The sequence below is a fragment of the Loxodonta africana genome, chromosome 10 (genome assembly GCF_030014295.1).
Source record: "Loxodonta africana isolate mLoxAfr1 chromosome 10, mLoxAfr1.hap2, whole genome shotgun sequence".
Lineage (NCBI taxonomy): Eukaryota > Metazoa > Chordata > Mammalia > Proboscidea > Elephantidae > Loxodonta > Loxodonta africana.
In genome coordinates, this window is record NC_087351.1 from 109,740,441 (window position 1) to 109,760,753 (window position 20,313).

A 20,313-nucleotide genomic window follows, 5' to 3' on the forward strand; every position below is an offset into this window, starting at 1 on the left:
GCCTATCGTTGCAGCCGCTATGTCAGTCTGTCTCGTTGAGGGTCTTCCTCTTTCACTGACCCTCTACAAGAATGATGTCTTTCTCTAGGGACTGGTCTCTCCTGATAGCACGTCCAAAGTATGTGAGATGAAATCTCGCTATTCTCGCCTATAAGGAGCATTCTGGCTGTACTTCTTCCAGGACGGACTTGATCACTCTTCTAGCCATCCATGGTATAGTTTGCATCCTTCGCCAACGCCATAACCCAGATGCACCAGTTCTTCTTCCATCTTCTTATTCACTGTCTAGCTCTCGCATGCATATGAGGCAATTGAGAATACCATGGCTTGGGTCAGTCATGCTTTAGTCCTCAACGTGGACTTTGCTTTTTAACACTTCAAAAGATTACAGCCTAGGAAGCCCTATGGGGCAGTTCTACTCTGTCCGTAGGCTTGCTATGAGTCTAAATCGACGGGGTCAGCAACTCGCAGCAGCACTCCTGTGCTGGAAAACCATACTGAGCAACACGCTTCCTGGATCAAAAGGGACAAGGACCACGAGGGGCTGTGGGAGTCTTCACGGGGAGCCAAAAACGGGGCAAAGCTGACCCAATGTCAGAAGAGGGGAGTGGGTACCGCAGAGGTGGGGACCCTTGGTGCACTAGGCATTGTGCACCTGTCTGTATACAGTTGTCCACACATTAGCATGAATCACCGGCCCACTGTCAGGACCCACTCCCTAGGTGAACACCACCCTGTGGGGAGAAGGGCCTCACCTTGCATGATGGATGCCAGAGCTGCCAACCTACCCCTAGGATGGCCACCCCGGAGCTCGGATACCCCCATCTGCCATCTGAGCAGCCCTAGCCCTGCCCCACCAGGAGGTAGACCGCCTTGCCCCCCAGGACAGCACCTTGGGCCCAGAGGGTTGGTCTGCCCAAGCACCTCCAAGTCCACCAGGCTGGCTCTCAGCATCCCAGTGCACATGGCACCATTCAGAGCGCGGTGGTTGAGGGGCCTGGCACGAAGGGGCTGGGGTGCCCACCTCTTTCCCCCCACCTAGTACCTGCCTCCCCTTCAGCCAGCTCCCCACCCCTCCCCCCAGTTCTGGCTTCCACTGGGTACATAGGAGGCCTCGGGGGGCTCACTGGTCAGGCAGCCCCCTCCCCCAGCCCTCTGGTCGGCAGTGTGACCTGCTGGAGCAAGAAGCAGGGGAGGTTGTGTCCAAGGCTGACAGCAGGTGCAGAAAACCCCTTTATTGGACAAGGCCACCCAGACCTTGGCCTCCAGCTGGGGTGTGGGAAGAGGCGTAGAGGAAGGACACGAATATTCAGGTCCCCGGGCCAGGCCGGGCAGGGGGCATGGCGGGGGGTGCGGCTCTTTCAGGCCTCCGCCTCGGCGACAGCGAATAGCGGGTTGATAAAGTAACTGCGGCTGGTGGTCCCGGCGTCCGCCTGCGGGGCAGGGGGCTGAAAGGGAACACCTAGTTAGCAGTGTGGAGTCTTGCCCAGGTGAACCCGCGCCACCCCCGCCCGCCACTGTCTCACCGGCTCTTCGGAGGCCGCGGAGCCCGTCAGGTCGAACACTGGGTTGTCGAAGCCCAGGGGGGCCCCGGCCGGCGCCGGGACTGCGTCCTCCCCACGCCTCTTCCATTTCCACCTGGGAGACAGGAGTCGCCAGGTGAGCCCCTCGGGGGATACCCTTTTCCCACCCACCAAGTGCACCTGAGCCCCCTCCCCGCGTACCTGAGCGTTTCGGCCCGGCGCAGCAGTACCACCAGGAGCACCGCCAGGAGCAGCGCGGCCGCGACAACACCCCCAAGTGCCACGCTGGGTCCCGGCTGGTGCAGCCCCGCCGCGGAGCCACCCTCGATGGGCGCGCCAGATTCGCGGACGGTCGCCGACAGGATGCCAAGGGCGTCTCCTGCAACGCAGGGCGCGCTTCAGTCTCCCCACCCGGCGGGGGTGCGGGTGGCAAAGGGCAGGGGTAGCGGCGCTAACCGTGCTCGGCGATGTCGGCCAGGACGTCCTGGGCCAGCCGGGTGGCGCTGCCTGCCCGGTCCTCGGCCTCGGCCAGCACCACCTGGATCTCCGTGTCGGACTCCCGACCCGCTGCCTCAGGGACCCGCCGCGTGCGCCACACCTTAGACACGGCCACCTGCAGTCCCTGATACTCGGGCTGGCAGAGAGGGGACACCGTTGGCACCAGTACTCTCCCCGGACCTGCAGGGACGCTGGGGACAGGGGCAAATAGTGGACTGGGGACGAGGGTGGCGAGTGTGGCCACAGGGTCCCTGCCGAGGGGCTGCGCACCCCTCTGCCCGGCGGTGCCGCAGAGGGGCCGGTGGGAGCTCCGTTACCAGGATGAGAAAGGAGCCCAGCAGTCGTGCCCGGTACCGCTCCAGGTCGAAGGCGGCGCCGTGGGTCAGCGAGACGATGGCTCCTGCGCGGGAAGACAGGGTCAGTCAAGGTCAGACAGGGTCAGCGCGGCGGCAGGGGGACAGACAGGCGGTGGATCCCCACCGTCCCTGCAGAGCAGTCCGGGTGGGACAGGGCGCTCACCGCACAGGTCGCAGCACTGACCCACAGGCCGGAGAGCGTCGTTGCAGGCAACAGAGGGACAGCGGCCGCCCAGGGACTGGAGCAGGGCTGCGCAGACCCAAGGCAGCTCCTGGGGAGGGGGCGGATCAGCAAAAAGGAGGGCGGGTCGGCGGGGAGGGGGTGGGCCCCGCTAAGCCAGCTGGAACTCAGGGGTGGCCAGCGGGGACCGCGGGGTTCGCAGCTGCGGACCCGAGAGTCAGGCCTCCTGATTTCTCCATCCCGGCCTCCCTGCCATCCCCCACTGCCTCGCCGCGCCCCCGGCCCACCCGCGCTGACCTCGTCGTTGCCACAGACGCAGCCCGACGGGTCTGTGCAGGCCTCGGGGACTACGCGCAGCGCGCCCGGCCCGTGAAAGCGCAGGCGGCCGGAGCGGGACGCCAGGAAGGCGGCCAGGTCGTCGTCGCGCGTGAACGTCTGCGGGGCCCGGACCCCACCCGGGGAGGACACGAGTTAGAACGTAGGAGCCCACGCGCGCGGACCGTGGGGACGGAGGGCGCCCCGGGGACCCCACCTCACCTTGCCCAGGACCGACACGCTGCGCACGGTTCGGACGCCGGGTCCCAGGCCCACGCGGAAGGACGTGGCCAGCGGGAAGACGACGTCGTCATGTCGACAGGGCACGCGCTCGGCGTCCATGGAGAAGAGGCCGCTTACCGCGTCCTCTGAGCGCCACAGGCGCGGGTCGTGCCACAGGAAGCGATCGGGGTCGCGGAAGAGCGCGGGGCCGCCTAATGGGGCGCATTTCTGAGCCCCGCGAGGGACACGCTCTCCCGGCGAGCCCTGCCCCAGACACGCCCTCCTGGAAGCCAGAGTCCCTGAACCCTCCCTCTCTCCCAGCCCTGCCCCAGACACCTCCTCCTGGAAGTCCGAGTCCCTGACCCCGCCCTCCCTCCCAGCCCTGACCCAGACACCTCCTCCTGGAAGTCCGAGTCCCTGAACCCTCCCTCTCTCCCAGCCCTGCCCCAGACACCTCCTCCTGGAAGTCCGAGTCCCTGACCCCGCCCTCCCTCCCAGCCCTGCCTCTGAACATGTTCTCCTGAAAAGCCCGGCCCCCGGACACACCCTTCCAGGAAACCCTGCCCCAATGCCCTCTCACCCTGCCAAGCCCTGCCGAGGACACGTCCTCCTTCCGAGCCCCTCCTAGGACACGATCTCCCCTCAAACCCCGCCCAAAGCCTTGCCCACCGTAAAGCCCTGAGGCTGTCATACCCTCCCTCCATGTCCCACCCTCCCCAGCGCCCCGCCCATGGCCACGCCCCCTCTCTGTGCCCTGCCCCTTCCCGGGAGTTCGGCCAGCTGCCCACTAACCTCACCTGCGCTACAGTTGGGGTCCCAGGTGGTGACTGATGCGCTGAATGCCGCTCCAGAGGCCAGGATGAGTTCGCCGTCCAGCGGCAGGAGCTGCGGAGGCTCGGGCTGAGGCGGTGCCACGCGGTGGCTGGGTGGCCCCAGGAGGTCCCGCCCGCGCCCACCCGGCTCCCGGGTCCCTGAGGAGCAAAGCCCAAGTGACCACGGAGAGGGCCAGCGTGAGGCGGGGCCAGGATGAGGCAGGGCAGGACACAGCTAGCAGAGCGACTAGGATCTAGCCAGGGAAAGAAAGGGGAAGGGTGCTTTGTACAGGGGTGGGCCTGCAGGAAGAACAGTGTGGGACTGCCCCAGACCCTGTGAACCGCGGAAGGGCCAGGGGGTGACACCTGTCAGGTAGTTACCCTACCCCATGAAACTGTAGAAGCGAAGGAGTTATGGGTTCCAGGAACTCAGTTTTAAAACTGTGAGAAGTCTCTGGGGAGGGGAAAGGCCACGCTGAAGTGTGTTAGGGAGTGGAGGGGGCTGCCAGAGGTGAGAGGGGATAGGGACCTTGAAGTCGACCCTTCTTCCCTCCAGGTCTGGGCCCCACCGCGGAAGCCCCTTTGCCACAGAAACCAAGCCACAGCCCAGGCCTCAGGTGTAAGAGGGAACATGGAGCACAAAGGCCCAGACTTAGGGGGCTACTGACCAGCAGCCCCCTGACTCCCCCACCTCTCCCCCAATGCCCCTCCCCCACAGAGCTTCTCCTTCAGGGGTTGGGGCCTAAGGTGATGCCTGGGCTGCTCCGTGCTGGGGTCATGAGGGATTCTGCACTGTCAGGGACTGTCCACCCAAGGATAACCCATAAGGACAGGGCTGCTCTTCAGCCCTTACCCGGGCACCCGACCTGACCCAGAGTGGGAGCTCACACATGAGGGTGTGGCTTGAGACATCTCCACCCTCAGATGCCCCAGGTGATGCTGCAGACAGATTCAGGAGTGCCCAACAAGCTCTATAAACACATCTCAGCAGGAGGGAGGGGTAACAAGTGTGAGGCCCAAACAGGAAATTGGTTTTTCAAACAAATAATGGGAAAAAATAGAAAATAAATATGAAAAATACAATAGTCAAAAGGAAGCCCACAATAGTTAGAAGGACATCAGAAGTGGTACAGCTGAAGAACGCCTCATGAGGTGGGTGTTCACACCAAGAAACTCCCCTGGAAGACAACAGGAAAGGACTAGGAGACAGAAACTATGAGAGGTGACCACAGGAGGACAGACACAGAAGTGCCAAAATTCAGATACCAAAAGTCTCAGAATGAGGGATGAGGAGAAGAGGAAATATTTGGAGAAAAAAAAATGAAGATGAATTTTCCGGATTTGAAGAAAGTTGGGAAACCTCATGACGGGTCTCGTTGATTGTCAAACAGAAGAAATAAAGACAATCCACACCTAGACACATGACAGTAAGTTTAGGAATATCAAAGACAAAGAAAACATTCTAAAAACTTCAGAAAGAAAGAACAGATTATACAGGGAGGAAAACAAAATCAGATCAGATTTCTCAACAACAATGAATGCAAAAAGACGACAGAGTCATATTTTAAATATAAAGGGAAAAAATATTCAATCTAGAATTTTATATGCAGCCAAACTGTCACTGAAATATGAGGGTATAATAAAATGTCCTCAGGCCAAAAAGGAAGGCATCGCTACACAAGAACTATTGCCACACAAAGACCTACCCTGAAAGCACACCTGGAGAAGTAAGAAGGGAGACAAATCCAGAAGCTACAAAGAGATATGGGAGGCAAACCAAAAAAACTCATTGCCATCCGGTCGATTCCAACTCATTGCAACCCTATAGGACACAGAAGAGCTGCTCCATAGGGTTTCCAAGGCTGTAAATGGAAGCAGACTGTCACGTCTTTCTCCCTCTGATCTTCTGGTTAGCAGCTGAGCTTTTAACCACTACACCACCAGGGCTCCAAGGGGGATGGAATATGTAGGAAAAGCTTACTGTTGTCATTTTTAAAAGCTAGAGCTAAAGTGTGATGGAATTGGAAGAGGGGAAACCAAATGGGGCCTTGGGGTACACTAAAGAAATTACTTGTTAGAGGGAAGACACGGATATTCAAAAGTTTAAGAAATCAATTTAAAAAACAAAAAACAAAAACACCACCATCAAGTGGATTTCAACTCATAGTAACCCTATAGGACACAGTAGAACTGCCCCCAGAGAGTTTCCAAGGCTATAAATAGAAGAAAACTCACACCTTTCTCCCACGGAGAGGCTGGTGGGTTCAAACTGCTGATCATTTGGTTTGCAGCCGGGTGCTTTAAACATTGTGCCACCAGGGCTCCCTTAAGAAATCCACAACACTACCAAATTTGACCCAAATATGTCTGTCAGTTTGTTGTACTGTAGGGGCTTGCATGTTGCTGTGATGCTGGAAGCTTTGCCACCGGTATTCAGATACTAGCAGGGTCACCCATGGAGGACAGGTTTCAGCTGAGCTTCTAGACTAAGACAGACTAGGAAGAAGGACCCAGCTGTCTACTTCTGAAAAGCATTAGCCAGTGAAAACCTTATGAATAGCAGCGGAACACTGTCTGATATAGTGCTGGAAGATGAGCCCCCCAGGTTGGAAGGCACTCGGAAGATGACTGGGGAAGAGCTGCCTCCTCAGAGTAGAGTCGACCTTAATGACGTGAATGGAGTCAAGCTTTCAGGCCCTTCATTTGTGGATGTGGCACGACTGAAAGTGAGAAGAAACAGCTGCAAACATCCATTAATAATCAGAAGGTGAAATGTACCAAGTATGAATCTAGGAAAATTGGAAGTCATCAAAAACAAAATGGGTTGCATAAATATTGATATCCTAGCAGTGAGCTAAAATGGACTGGTATTGGCCATTTTTAATCGGACAATCATATGGTCTACTACATCAGGAATAACAACTTGAAGAGGAATGGCATTGCATTCATTGCAAAAAGAACATTTCAAAATCTATCCTGAAGTACAAAGCTGTCAGTGACAGGATAATACCCATACACCTAAAAGGAAGACTAGTTAATACGACTATTTTTCAAATTTATGCACCAACCACTAAGGCCAAAGATGAAATAATTGAAGAGTTTTACCAATTTCTGCAGTCTGAAATTCATCGAACATGCAGTCAGGATGCATTGGTAATTACTGGAGATTGGAATGTAAAAGTTGGAAACAATGAAGAAGGATACGTAGCTGAAAGATATATAGCCCCCGTGATAGAAATGATGCTGAAGACCACATGATAGAATTTTGCGGGACCAACGACTTCTTCATTGCAAATACCTTTATTTACCAATATAAACAGCAGCTATACATGGACCTGGCCAGATGAAATACACCGGAATCAAATCAATTACATCTGTGAAAAGAGACAATGGAAAAGCTCAATAACTTCAGTCAGAAAAAGGCCAAGGGCCAACTTTGGAACAGATCATCGATTGCTCACATGCAAGTTCAAGTTGAAACTGAAGAAAATTAGAACAAGTCAATGAGAGCCAAAGTATGACCTTGAGTGTATCCCACCTGAATTTAGAGACCATCTCAAGAAGAGATATGAAGCATTGAATACTAATGACTGAAGACCAGACGAGTTGAGGAATGACATCAAGGACATCACACATGAAGAAAGGATCATTAAAAAGACAGGAAAGAAAGAAAAGACTAAAATGGATGTCAGGAGAGACTCTTAAACATGCTCTTGAACATCAAGTAGCTAGAGCAAAAGAAAGAAACAATGAAGTAAAAGAGCTGAACAGAAGCTTTCAAAGGGTGGCTCAAGAAGACAAAGTAAAGTATTACAATGACATGTGCAAAGACCTGGAGATGGAAAACCAAAAGGGAAGAACACGTTCTGCATTTCTCAAGCTGAAAGAACTGAAGAAATTCAAGCCTTGAGTTGGAATATTGAAGGATTCTATGGGAAAAATATCAAGTGACTCAGGAATCATCAAAAGAAGATGGAAGGTAATAAAATCTATTAAGAAAACATTCTGCATCCCACTTTGAAGAGTGGCGTCTGGGGTCTTAAACGCTAGCAAGCAGCCACCTAAGATGCATCAGTTGGTCTCAACCCACCTGGAAAGGAGAATGAAGAACACCAAGGACACAAGGCGATTACGAGCTCAAGAGACAGAAAGGGGCACTACAGCGACTACATCATCCTGAGACCAGAACTACAACCGATGACTGCCCTGACAGGGAACACAACAGAGAACCCCTGAGGGAGCAGGAGAGCACTGGGATGCAGACCCCAAATTCTCATAAGACCAGGCTTAATGGTCTGACTGAGACTAGAAGGACCCCGGTGGTCATGGCCCCCAGACCTTCTGTTGGCCCAGGACAGGAACCATTCCCGAAGCCAACTCTTCAGACATGGATTGGACTGGACAATGGGTTGGAGAGGGATGCTGGTGAGGAGTGAGCTTCTTGGATCAGGTGGACACTGGAGACTATGTTGGCATCTCCTCCCTAGAGGGGATGGAGGGGGTTAGACGCTGGCGAAATGGACACGAAAAGAGAGAGTGGAGGGAGAGAGCAGGCTGTCTCATTAGGGGGAGATAATTGGGAGTGTGTAGCAATCGGTGAATACGGGTTTTTGCGTGAGAGACTGACTTGATTTGTAAACTTTCACTTAAAGCACAAAAAAATTATTAAAAAAAAGAAGAAGAAGGAGATGGAAGGAATACATAGGGTCACTAAACCAAAAGGAATTAGTCGACATTCAACCATTTCAGGAGGTACAATATCAGCAGCAACCAATGGTACTGAAGAAAGAAGTCTAAGCTGCACTGAAAGTATTGGCAAAAAACGAGGCTGCAGAAATTGACAGAACACCAATTGAGATGTTTCAACAAACAGATGCAGCACTGGAAGTGCTCACTCGTCTATGCCAAGAAATTTGGAAGACAGCTACCTGGTCAACAGACTAGAAGAGATCTGTATGTATGCCTATTCCCAAGAAAGGTGATCCCACCAAATTTGAAAATTATTGAACAATATCATTAATATCACATGGAAGTAAAATTTTGCTGAAGATCATTCAAGGGTGGCTACAGCAGTACATCAACAGGGAACTGCCAGAAAGTCAAGCTGGTTTCAGAAGAGGACATGGAACCAGGGATATCATTTCTGATGTAAGATGGATCCTGGCTGAAAGCAGGATACCAGATGTGTTTTATTGATTATGCAAAGGCATCTGATTGTGTGAATCATAACAAATTATGGATAACACTGCAAAGAATGGGAATTCCAGAACACTTAATTGTGCTCATGAGGAACCCGTACAAAGATCAAGAGGCAGTCATTTGAACAGAACAAGGAGACACTGCATGGTTTAAAGTCGGGAAAAGTGTGCATCAGGGTTGAATCCTTTCACCATACCTATTCAATCTGTATGCTAAGCAAATAATCAGAGAAACTGGACTATATGAAGAAGAACAGGGCATCAGGACTGGAGGAAGACTCATTAACAACCTGCATTATGCAGATGACACAACTTTGCTTGCTGAAAGTGAAGAGGACTTGAAGCACTTACTGATGAAGATCAAAGACCCCACAGCCTTCACTACGGATTGTACCTCAACATAAAGAAAACAAAAATCCTCACAACTGGACCAATAAGCAACATCATGATAAACAGGGAAAAGATTGAAGTCGTCAAGGATTTCATTTTACTTGGATCCACAATCAAAACCCATGGAGGCAGCAGTCCAGAAATCAAGACACATTGCATTGGGCAAATCTGCTGCAAGAGACCTCTTTACAGTGTTGAAAAGCAAAGATGTCACCTTGAAGACTAAGGTGCTCCTGACCCAAGCCACGGTGTTTTCAATGGCCTCCTATGCATGTGAAAGCTGGAGGATGAATAACAAAAACCGAAGAAGAACTGACACCTTGGAACTGTGGTCTTGGAAAAGAATATTGAATATACCACGGACTGCCAAAACAACGAACAAATCTGTCTTGGAAGAAGTACAACCAGAATGCTCCTTAGAAGCAAGGATGGCGAGACTGCATCTCACATACTTTGGACATGTTGTCAGGAGGAATCAGTCCCTGGAGAAGGACATCATGCCTGGCAGAGTACAGGGTCGGCGGAAAACAGGAAGACCCTCAATGAGATAGATTGACACAGTGGCTGCAACAATGGGCTTAAGCATAACAACAACTCTGAGGATGGCGCAGGACCGGGCATTGTTTCCTTCTGTTGTACGTAGGGTCACTATGAGTTGAAATTGACTCAATGACACCTAGCAACAACAGCACAACCATATTTGAAAGGAGCCTCAACTGCTAAGCCAAAAGATTGGTAGTTCAAACCCACCCAGTGGCCCCAAATTTGAAAACCTGGATGAAATATGGGGTCCTGGAGGTGCAGTGGAGCCCTGTTGGTGAAGTGGTTACGAGTTCAGCTGCTAACCAAAAGGCCAGCAGTTCAAATCAGCCTTGGAAACCCTATGGGGCAGTTCTACTCTGTCCAATAGGGTTGCTATGAGTTAGAATCAACTAACCACAACAGCTTTGTTTGTTTTGTTTTGTTTTGCTTATGAGATATATCAATTTCTAGAAAGATTCAAAACGTCAAAATTGACACAAGAAGCAATAATTTGGATAGATGAGTAAACATTAATGAAGTATAAATGTTAGTCAAAGACTTCCTATCCCTAAAACCCTCAGTCCAAATGATTTAACACGTAAGGTCTACTAAACTCTCAAGGAACAATTAATTTATTTTTACATGACTTGTGCCAGAAAACAGAAGAAACAGAAGAGTGAAAATTGTTTTTTGTTTGTTTGTTTTACGTTGTTGTTGTTAGGTGCCGTCGAGTCGGTTCCAACTCATAGTGACCCCATGCACAACAGAACGAAACACTGCCCAGTCCTGAGCCATCCTCACAATCGTTGCTATGGTTGAGCTCATTGTTGCAGCCACTGTGTCAATCCACCTTGTTGAGGGTCTCCCTCTTCTCCGCCGACCCTGTACTCTGCCAAGCATAATGTCCTTCTCCAGGGACTGATCCCTTATGACAACATGTCCAAAGTATGTGAGATGCAGTCTCGCCATCCTTGCTTCTAAGGAGCATTCTGGTTGTACTTCTTCTAAGACAGGTTTGTTCATTCTTTTGGCAGTCCATGGTATATTCAATATTCTTTGCCAACACCACAATTCAAAGGCATCAACTCTTCTTTGGTCTTCCTTATTCATTGTTCAGCTTTCAGATGCATATGATGTGATTGAAAATACCATGGCTTGGGTCAGGGGCACCTTAGTCTTCAAGGTGACATCTTTGCTCTTCAACATTTTAAAGAGGTCCTTTGCAGCAGATTTACCCAATGCAATGCGTCTTTTGATTTCTCCACTGCTGCTTCCATGGCTGTTGATTGTGGATCCAAGTAAAATGAAATCCTTGACAACCTCAATCTTTTCTCCATTTATCATGATGTTGCTCATTGGTCCAGTTGTGAGGATTTTTGTTTTCTTTATGTTGAGGTGTAATCCATACTGAAGGCTATGGTCTTTGATCTTCATCAGTAAGTGCTTCAAGTCCTCTTCACTTTCAGCAAGCAAGGCTGTGTCATCTGCATAACTCAGGTTGTTAATGAGTCTTCCTCCAACCCTGATGCCCCATTCTTCTTCGTATAGTCCAGCTTCTCAGATTATTTGCTCAGCATACAGATTGAATAGGTATGGTGGAAGGATACGGCCCTGACATACACCTTTCCTGACTTAAAACCAATCAGTATCCCCTTGTTCTGTCGAACAACTGCCTCCTGATCTATGTAAAGGTTCCTATGAGCACAATTAAGTGTTCTGTGATTTCTATTCGCAATGTTATCCATAATTTGTTATGATCCACACAGTTGAATGTTTTTGCATAGTCAATAAAACCTGTTTTACGAGGTCAGTGTAATTCAGATTCCAAAATCAGATGAGGAGGCATTATACAAGATAAGAACATGTATAGGCCCGTTCTACTTTACAATGCAGGTACAAATACTCTAAAGAAAATACTAGATAACTAGATCTAATACTGTATTAAAAAAGACGTGGGGATCAAGTAGGAGTCGTGTCCCAAGAATGTAGGGATGGAGGGTGGAACACTGTTACTTCTAAAAGCCAAACGTGTTGCCACTGAGTCAGTTCCAACTCATAGTGACCTATAGGACAGAGTAGAACTATAGAGTTTCCAAGGAGTGGCTGGTGGATTCATATTGCCAACCTTTTGGTTAGCAGCCGAGCTCTTAACCACTGCGCCACCAGGACCCCTCATCTCTAAACCAAAAAAACAAAACCCACTGCTATCAAGTCAATCCTGACTCACAGGGAGCCTATAGGACAGACTAGAACTGCCCCATAGTGTTTCCAAGGAGCACTTGATGGGTTTGAACTGCCGATCTTTTGGTTAGCAGCCGAATGCTTAACCACTATGCCACCAGGGCTCCTTATCTCTTCAAAAAAAAACCGTTGCCATTGAGTACATTCCAGCTAATGGCCACCCTATAGCTAGGTCATATATACAATGATGTTCCAGCAGATGGCAGTAGAGAGTCTCGTGACCACAAAATTAGTATACTATAGCAGAGAGAAGTCAAGCCTCTTGAAGAAGTAGCACGTTTTGTAACCCACAGGAAGCTGTCAAGACATCAGCCTTCAAAGATAGCTCAATCTCAAGAAATTTTATTAACAGGCTACGGGAAGAAAATCATACCTCGATTGACATAGAAAACGATATTGACAAAGTTCAACAACCTATTTATAACTTTTTTTTAAGCTGCTAACAAAATAGCAACAAGAATAGAATTTCCCTGATTTGATAAAATTTATATACCAAAAAAAAGCCCTGGTCATGCAGTGGTTAAAGCACTCAGTGGCTAAATAAAAGGTCGGCAGTTCGAACCCACAGCCACTCTGTGGGAGACAGATGTGGCAGTCTACTTCCATAAAGATAGCCATGGAAACTCTACGGGGCAATTTTACTCTGTCCTATAGGGTCGTTATGAGTTGAAATTGACTTGATAGCAATGGGGTTTTTTTTTGGGGGGGATGTTGGGGGGACTTATATAAGAAATATCACATTCAGTGGAGAAACTTGAAATGCCTTCTTTTTAGCATTGACACAAAACAATGATGCCCACTTTTATCAATCCTGTTTAACACAGAAGTCCCAGCCAATGCTATAAGGAAAGAAAAAGGAATCAAAGGAGTTAAGACTGGAGGAAAGAGGGAATAACTGTCATTATTTGAAATAATAATTTTTTTTTTTTTAGAGAGTATACCACCATGCGTTTGTTGTACTGTGGTGGCTTGTGTGTTGCTGCGATACTGGAAGGTTTGTCACCAGTATTTCAAATACCAGCGAGGTCAGCATAGAAGAGGAAGACCCTCGATGAGATGGATTGACACAGTGGCTGCAACAATGGGCTCAAACATGGCAACGATTGTGAGGATGGCGCAGGACTGGCAGTGTTTAGTTCTGTTGTACATGGGGTAGCCATGACTTGGAACCTATTAAACACCACCTAACAACAACAATAATGAGACAATATAATTTTTTTAAATTTGGGCAACATTCACCATAGCAAGCAAACCTATAAAATATTTACAAATTGACCAATACTATACAACATCTTTCAAGGATTTCATTTTACTTGGCTCCACAATCAACGCCCACGGAAGCAGTAGTCAAGAAATCAAAGGTCATATTGGATTGGGCAAATCTGCTGCAAAAGACCTCTTTAGAGTGTTGAAAAGCAGAGATGTCACTTTGAGAACTAAGGTGTGCCTGACCCAAGCCATGATATTTGCAATTGCCTCATAGGCACAGGAAAGCTGAGCAATGAATGAGGAAGACCAAAGACGAGTTGACACCTTTGAATTATGGTGTTCGTGAAGAATATCAAATATACCATGGACTGCCTGAAGAAAAAACAAGTCTTTCTTGGAAGAAGTACAGCCAGAGTGCTCCTTGGAAGTGAGGATGGTGAGACTTCATCTCGTGTACTGTGGGCATGTTATCAGGAGGGATCAGTCCCCGAAGAAGGACATCACGCTTGCTAAGGTACTGGGTTATTGAAGGACATTATGCTTGCTAAGGTACTGGGTTACTGAAGAAGAGAAGACCCTCAAAGAGATGGATTGACACAGTGGCTGCAACAATGATCTCAAACACAACAATGATTGTGAGGACAGTGCAGGACCAGGCAGTGTTTTTTTCTGTTGTACACAGGGTCACTAGGAGTTGGAAATGACTCAGTGGCAGCTAACAGCAGCATACAATGTCTTTATGGGACATTCTGAGACTCTAAGAAAGGACAAGGGTGATCTAAAATATTTGCAGGAACAGTCTGTGTCTTGGATGGATGACCTGATATTATAAAGCTCTCATCCATTCCCAAAGAAAAGTGCAGCCTTTTTGTTGTTGTTGTTGTTACCTTATAAGCCTATTCTGAGCCGCCTTGGTGGTGCAGTGGTTAACAGACCGGCTGCTAAGTGGAGGGTCAGAGGTTCGAGCCCAGCAGCCGCTCCTCAGGATAAAGATATGGCAGTTTGCTTCTTTAAAGATCTCTGCCTTGGAAACCCACTTTCTCTGCCACAAAGAGCTAGGGAACCTTGTAACAGAAAAGTGGGTGAGTTGCCCCAAGAGCTGAAGGAGAACAGCGTGGTGTTGGTATGAGAACAGGCAGAGAGATCCGCATATACACCAGGCACTTGGTGAACACGAATCAGAGGACATGGCTGGCTCATTTGTGGGAGGACAGTGGCCGTGTGGCTCACTATCACGAGCAAAATAAAGCTGCTTTCTAGCTAGCGTCACACTCAAAGATATGTCTCAGAGGGCAGAATCATGACGCTAATTGAGGCAAAATATAATCCATTACTAAGGAGCTGCGAAGTGATCTTAGTCAAAACACCAAAAATCACAGTTAAAGACAATGGATTTGGATGTTAGATTAAAATGAGGATCCCTGGGTGGTGCAAATGGTTTCCCTGGGCTACTAATACATATATATATATATATATATATATATATATATATATATATATATATATATATATATATATATATATATATATGGTCCCTATAAGTCGGAATCCACTCGAAGGCAACGGGTTTGATTTTTTTTCTTTAACTAACATAAAGGTTGACGGTTCGAACGCACCCAGCGGTACTGCAGAAGAAAAGGCCTGGCCAACTGCTTCTGTATAGATCACAGCCAGGAAAACCCTATGGAGCAGTTCCACTCTGTAACACGTGGGAGCGCCAGGAATTGACAGGACAGCTAACAACAAGATTAAAATGGTCAGCAAGGGGGCCCGGAGAGAAGACTTGCAGCGTCTCAAGCCGTTGATGAAGAGAAAATCCGAGATCCCGAAAACCTGAAAACCAGGTAAAGGAAAGAAAGCAAGCCCCTGTGAGAGGAGTGCCAGACCAGAGAAATGCAAAAGGGAAAGCCGATGCCGCCTCGTCTGTTACTAGAGCAGCATCCAGGCGCTGGACCAAGCACCGAGCTGGGGATGGTGCAGGCGGGGACCCTGTCCTGTCCGGCGGGGCCGGGGGCGCCAGGGCAGCGCTGGGTGGATTCAGGCGCCCCCGCACCCCGCCCCTGGGCAGTTCCCACACCTAAGCCTGGAGGGCGACGAGGGTGCCCCCAGGCGGCCGTGCGCAAGTGCGCAGGGAGCGAGCCATGCGCTGGGTCCCGCACAGAGAGGGGAGACCCTCTGGGCGGCGGGGAGTGGTTGAAAGAACCAGGCTGGAGGGACCCCAAAATGTATGTGGAACGAATGAATGAATGAATGCTGCCCAGGCTCTTCCAAAGGAGAAGATAACCACAGTAACGAAGTCGGCCCAGAGGGGCTCGCAGGCTCGGCACCCAGCCACCCCGACTCCCCCTCCGCGGCGCTTTTGCGGCGGGGTCCCCAACAGCTTCCCGATGCCGCTCCCCCACACTCACTCCCTACCTAGCCTGGTTGCCATGGCGACGCATCGACTTGGGGGGCCGGGCCGCAGGGTCCGGGCGCTGCCCACCGGGTGCCCCCTCCGCAGCCTCGCCGCCCTCCCCGGTCAGTCCGGGATGGACCCGAGCCAGCTCGCGGGTGGGGCAGGGTGTCAGAACCCCGCGCGGTGACACCCCTGCCCCAGCCCTGCCTGGCGCGGGCCCAGACTCCCGACGTTAACAGCACAGGTAAACCCAGCGCCCTCGGAGTGGAAAACAAGACTCGCGGGCCCCAGCGCCTGCGTCTGGGCGGATTGGGCCGGGCCACCCCCACGCTCACACGCCCGTGGCTCCAGGGTGAGAATCCCCGCCCCGGAACTCACAGCCCGAGCCGCTCCCGCTCTGCCCCTTGTTGGGAGCCAGCGACCCTCACTGAGGTGCGACCGAGGCTGGCAGGCCCGCAGGTGACAGGCAGTGACTCAGCGCAGGGTGCGGCAGGCTCTGGCCTGGCGTCCCCCCAGTGAACTCTGAAGTCGCATGAGCGAGGAGCCAGTGAACTCATCTGTGGCGCCACCGTGGCCACCAGGCTACCTGACTAAGGGACAGGGCGGTGGTGTGCAGTGAAACTTCAGGGTAGCAGAAGTTTGAATTTATGTTTTACTACTCATGTGCCATGCCCATGAAATGGTGTTCTGCTTCTTCTGAATTTTTCCAACCATGTAACTTGTAAAACCCGATTCAGCCACACAAGCCAGAGGGATTTGGCTGCAGTCTGCTGAGCCCTGCTGTACACAAGACATTAGGTTTCTTTCTCAAGGGCCTTATCAGAGTCTTTAAGGCCTGGCACGGCTCCAGGCAAGCGCAGTAGGCAGCACTCCCCAAACCTAAGGGGAACCTTTACATGAGGAACCTGTACACAGATCAAGGGGCAGTTGTTCGGACAGAACAAGGGGACACTGATTGCTTTAAAGTCAGGAAAGGTGTGCGTCAGGGTTGTATTCTTTCACCACACCTATTCAATTTGTAGTGACCAAATAATCTGAGAAACTGGACTATATGAAGAACAGGGCATCAGGATTGGAGGAAGATTCATTAACAACCTGTGTTATGTAGATGACACAGCCTTGCTTGCTGAAAGTGAAGAGGACTTGAAGCACTTACTAATGAAGATCAAAGACCACAGCCTTCAGTATGGATTACACCTCAACATAAAGAAAACAAAAATCCTCACAACTGGACCAATGAACAACATCATGATAAACGGAGAAAAGATTGAAGTTGTCAAGGATTTCATTTTACTTGGATCCACAATCAACAGCCATGGAAGCAGCAGTCGAGAAATCAAAAGACGCATTGCACTGGGCAAATCTGCTGCAAAGGACCTCTTTAAAGTGTTGAAAAGAAAAGATGTCACCTTGAAGACAAGGTGCACCTGACCCAAGCCATGGTATTTTCAATCGCATCTTATGCATGTGTGAGGTGGACAATGAATAAGGAAGACCGAAGAAGAATTGACGCCTCTGAATTGTGGTGTTGGCGAAGAATATTGAATATACCACGGACTGCCAAAAGAACAAACAAATCTGTCTTGGAAGAAGTACAACCAGAATGCCCCTTAGAAGCAAGGATGGCGAGACTGCGTCTTACATACTTTGGACCTGTTGTCAGAAGGGATCAGTCCCTGGAGAAGGACATAATGCTTTGTAGAGTACAGGGTCAGCAGAAAAGAGGAAGACACTTAATGAGGTGGATTGACACAGTGGGTGCAACAATGAGCTCAAGCATAACAACGATTGTAAGGGTGGTGCAGGACCTGGCAGTGTTTCGTTCTGTTGTGGGTAGGGTCACTATGAGCCAAAACCAACTGGATGGCACCTAACAACACGAAGTGGTTATGGAACCCTTTTCCCTTCAGAATTCCCATCATTCTAGGGAACATGAGTGTTCTGTGAAGCAGTTTGAAAACATGGTAGTCCAGACTTCTAAGGGTGGTCTTCCAGACACCAGGACAGAGAAAGACTTTCTATTTGGGTCTCACAAACGCCCCCACCACCAAGATGCGGACCGCTCCGGCTGGGCCTGACAAATAGATGACAGAATTCGGGAGTGGGGGGAGAGGCACACGCAGAGGGGGCAGGAAGCACTCCCTACCCCACTGCCGGCAGGGACCCTGGCACCAAGCCCTCCTGCTCTTCCCCTCCCCACGACGTGTGGCTCCCTGACCTCCCAGAAGCCCCCCAACCCCAGAGGCCACAGGTCAGGGGCCAGCAGATCCCATGTCAGCGGGGGTCACGAGGCACAAGGCCAAGGAAGGGGCTTAAGGGAGACGTGGGTGGGCCGCCCCCCGCCCCCCATCCCCCACCAAGCCCTGTCCTCTCTCACCAAGTCTGAGACGCTGTGACCTTCCCGCACAAGAACCGACACCATCTGCAGGAAGAGCAGCGTCAGAGCGGACGGGGGGGGGGAGGAGAGTGACCCCTGGACCCCTCCCACCCGGACCACGCAGAGGAGCCCAGGCCGCAACGCAGGGCCCCGTGGGGACACCAGGCACCTTGTGGGCCGGGAACTCGACGGCAGCGCTGGCGCACGGAGTCCGGTTATTGCTCCAGTTGGCAGCGTCGTCGAAGTCGGTGTTGGGGACCCAGAGTTTGTAGGCGGCCTGGGTCAGCGCTGGGGAGGCGGCCAGCTGAGCGCCCGCTGAGGCCGCAGGACCTCTGGTCTGGGCCGACCCGGCCCGGGGTCCCTGCCGCTGCCGGGCCCCAGGCCTTCGCCCCTGCCCACATCAGGCCGCCCCGCCCCCCCCGCCCCGAGCTCCCGCCGGGGCTCTGAGGAACTCCTACCCGATCCGCAGAGCCCTCACAAACGTCCCCACCACCAGGACGGGGGCCGCTCCCCGCCCCGCCCGACAAGGATAGTGGCAGTCCCGGGAAGTGGGGCAAGGCTGGCCTCTGTTCCAGTCTGGGGGTCGGAAGGCTTCCTGGAGGAGGCCCACCCGGGCAGGAAGACCTGCGGCAGGAACGCATCCCAAGTCTGGGCGCCGCACGGGCAATACCCCGGCTAGCGAAGGAGCGGGCTGGAGGGATGGTGACAGCAAAACAAGGGGCTGGGGCGCAGGACTGGCCAGGCCGGGTCCGATGGGGAGGAGGCTTCAGGGAGTGGAGAGGGACTCGGCTGCAGTTTCTGCAGCTCCGGGGGCATTGGGGGCGGGGCAGGGGCGGCACCGAGGAGCGGGTGTGTTCCAAGGAGCATGCGCTGGCCCGGGTGCGAGGCGGAGTAAGCCGCTGCTGCGCCTTCCCGGGAGGGGAAACTGAGGCGGGCTGCCGAGCAGCTCAGGCTCCCGCGCGCAGTCGCCACTGAGCCGCTGCATCCTCGGGTACCCGCGCATCGCCCTCCGAGGGAGGCCTGGCCGGGTGTCGCGCCCCCCAAGCCTTCGCCGCCCACCCATCGCGGGTCCCTGGCCAGCCTCCTGGCTGTCGGGGCCCGGGGCCGCCCGCTGCCGTCCCAGCCCCCAGCAGCGCGCCCGGCCTACCGCAAAACTGCAGCCACAGCACGACCCGGCCCAGCGCGCCCATGTCGCTGCTCCGGGGAAGCGAACCTGCAGACTTTGCCCCGCGCGGCCACGTGACCGGGAGGGTTGGGGTGGGGGCCTCCAGGGACAGTTATACATTTACCTGCAGGAGCGCCTGGCCCCTCAGGAAGCACCTTCTCGGCTTGCTCCCTCCCCCACACTCACCCCTTCAGCTCCTGAGGACCTTGCAGGGGACAGACTCGCCCATGAAATGTGTGTGTGGGTTGCAAAACATTTGGACTCACCCCTTGTTCTGTTCCAGCTGGGGCCACAGCAGCACCTGGTCTCCCCACCCTCCACGCAGGTCCCCCTCCTTCCCTCCTGGCCTGGATAGATTGTGGATGGTGGCTGGAGGATAGAAGGATGACAGCGGTGGGTGGTACCTGGATGAGTGGATGCATGGAGGACAGGTGGATGGTGGAGAATGATGGGTGGAAGGATGGTGGATAGGTGGATGGTGCATGGTGGAGTGTGTGGGTTGGATGGTCGGTGTATGGTGAGTGGCCAAGGGTGGGTGGTGTGTGTATTGGTCAGTGGTGGTAGGAGTCCCTGTGTGGTGCAGTTAAGAGCTCAACTACTCGCAGAAAGGTTGGCAGTTTGATCCCACCCAGAGGCACCTTGGAAGACAGGCCAAGAGGTCACAGCCTTGAAAACTCTATGGAGCACACGAGGGGTTGCCATGAGTTGGAATAAACTCTGCAGCAACTAACAACAGTGGGTGGATGATGAATGAACAGATGGGAGATGGTGGGTGAATAAATAAACGGACGGTCATGGAGGGATGGTGGACAGAGAATGAGTGCTGCGCGACTGGATGGATGGTAGAGGGCTATGTGAATGGTGGATGGTGGGTGTTAAATGGCAGGTGGCGCAGTGGTTAAGAGCTCA

The 20,313-nt window shown here is 52.0% G+C and overlaps 1 protein-coding gene across 1 annotated transcript; it reads right to left on the reverse strand.

The window, feature by feature from the left end:
* Positions 1 to 1,092: 1,092 nt before the first annotated feature.
* AMN (amnion associated transmembrane protein) lies at positions 1,093 to 19,429 on the reverse strand. Its single transcript, XM_064292934.1, has 12 exons — positions 19,387 to 19,429; positions 18,409 to 18,527; positions 18,240 to 18,284; positions 3,893 to 3,980; positions 3,096 to 3,307; positions 2,856 to 2,993; positions 2,541 to 2,649; positions 2,339 to 2,421; positions 1,980 to 2,157; positions 1,725 to 1,902; positions 1,527 to 1,638; positions 1,093 to 1,448 (listed from the first exon to the last, which is right to left on the reverse strand). The coding sequence occupies exons 1-12, from the start codon at positions 19,427 to 19,429 to the stop codon at positions 1,362 to 1,364; spliced, it is 1,392 nt and encodes a 463-aa protein (XP_064149004.1). The 3' UTR covers positions 1,093 to 1,361.
* Positions 19,430 to 20,313: the final 884 nt, after the last annotated feature.

Excerpts from the sequence above, each read along its gene's own strand:
- AMN (XM_064292934.1), bottom strand. The coding sequence starts at position 19,429 with ATGGGCGCGCTGGGCCGGGTCGTGCTGTGGCTGCAGTTTTGCG. Across the intron at positions 2,994-3,095 it reads GCGTGTCGGTCCTGGGCAAG|ACGTTCACGCGCGACGACGA; the intron begins GTGAGGTGGGGT and ends CGGGCCCCGCAG. Across the intron at positions 1,449-1,526 it reads CCGCGGCCTCCGAAGAGCCG|CCCCCTGCCCCGCAGGCGGA; the intron begins GTGAGACAGTGG and ends GTTCCCTTTCAG.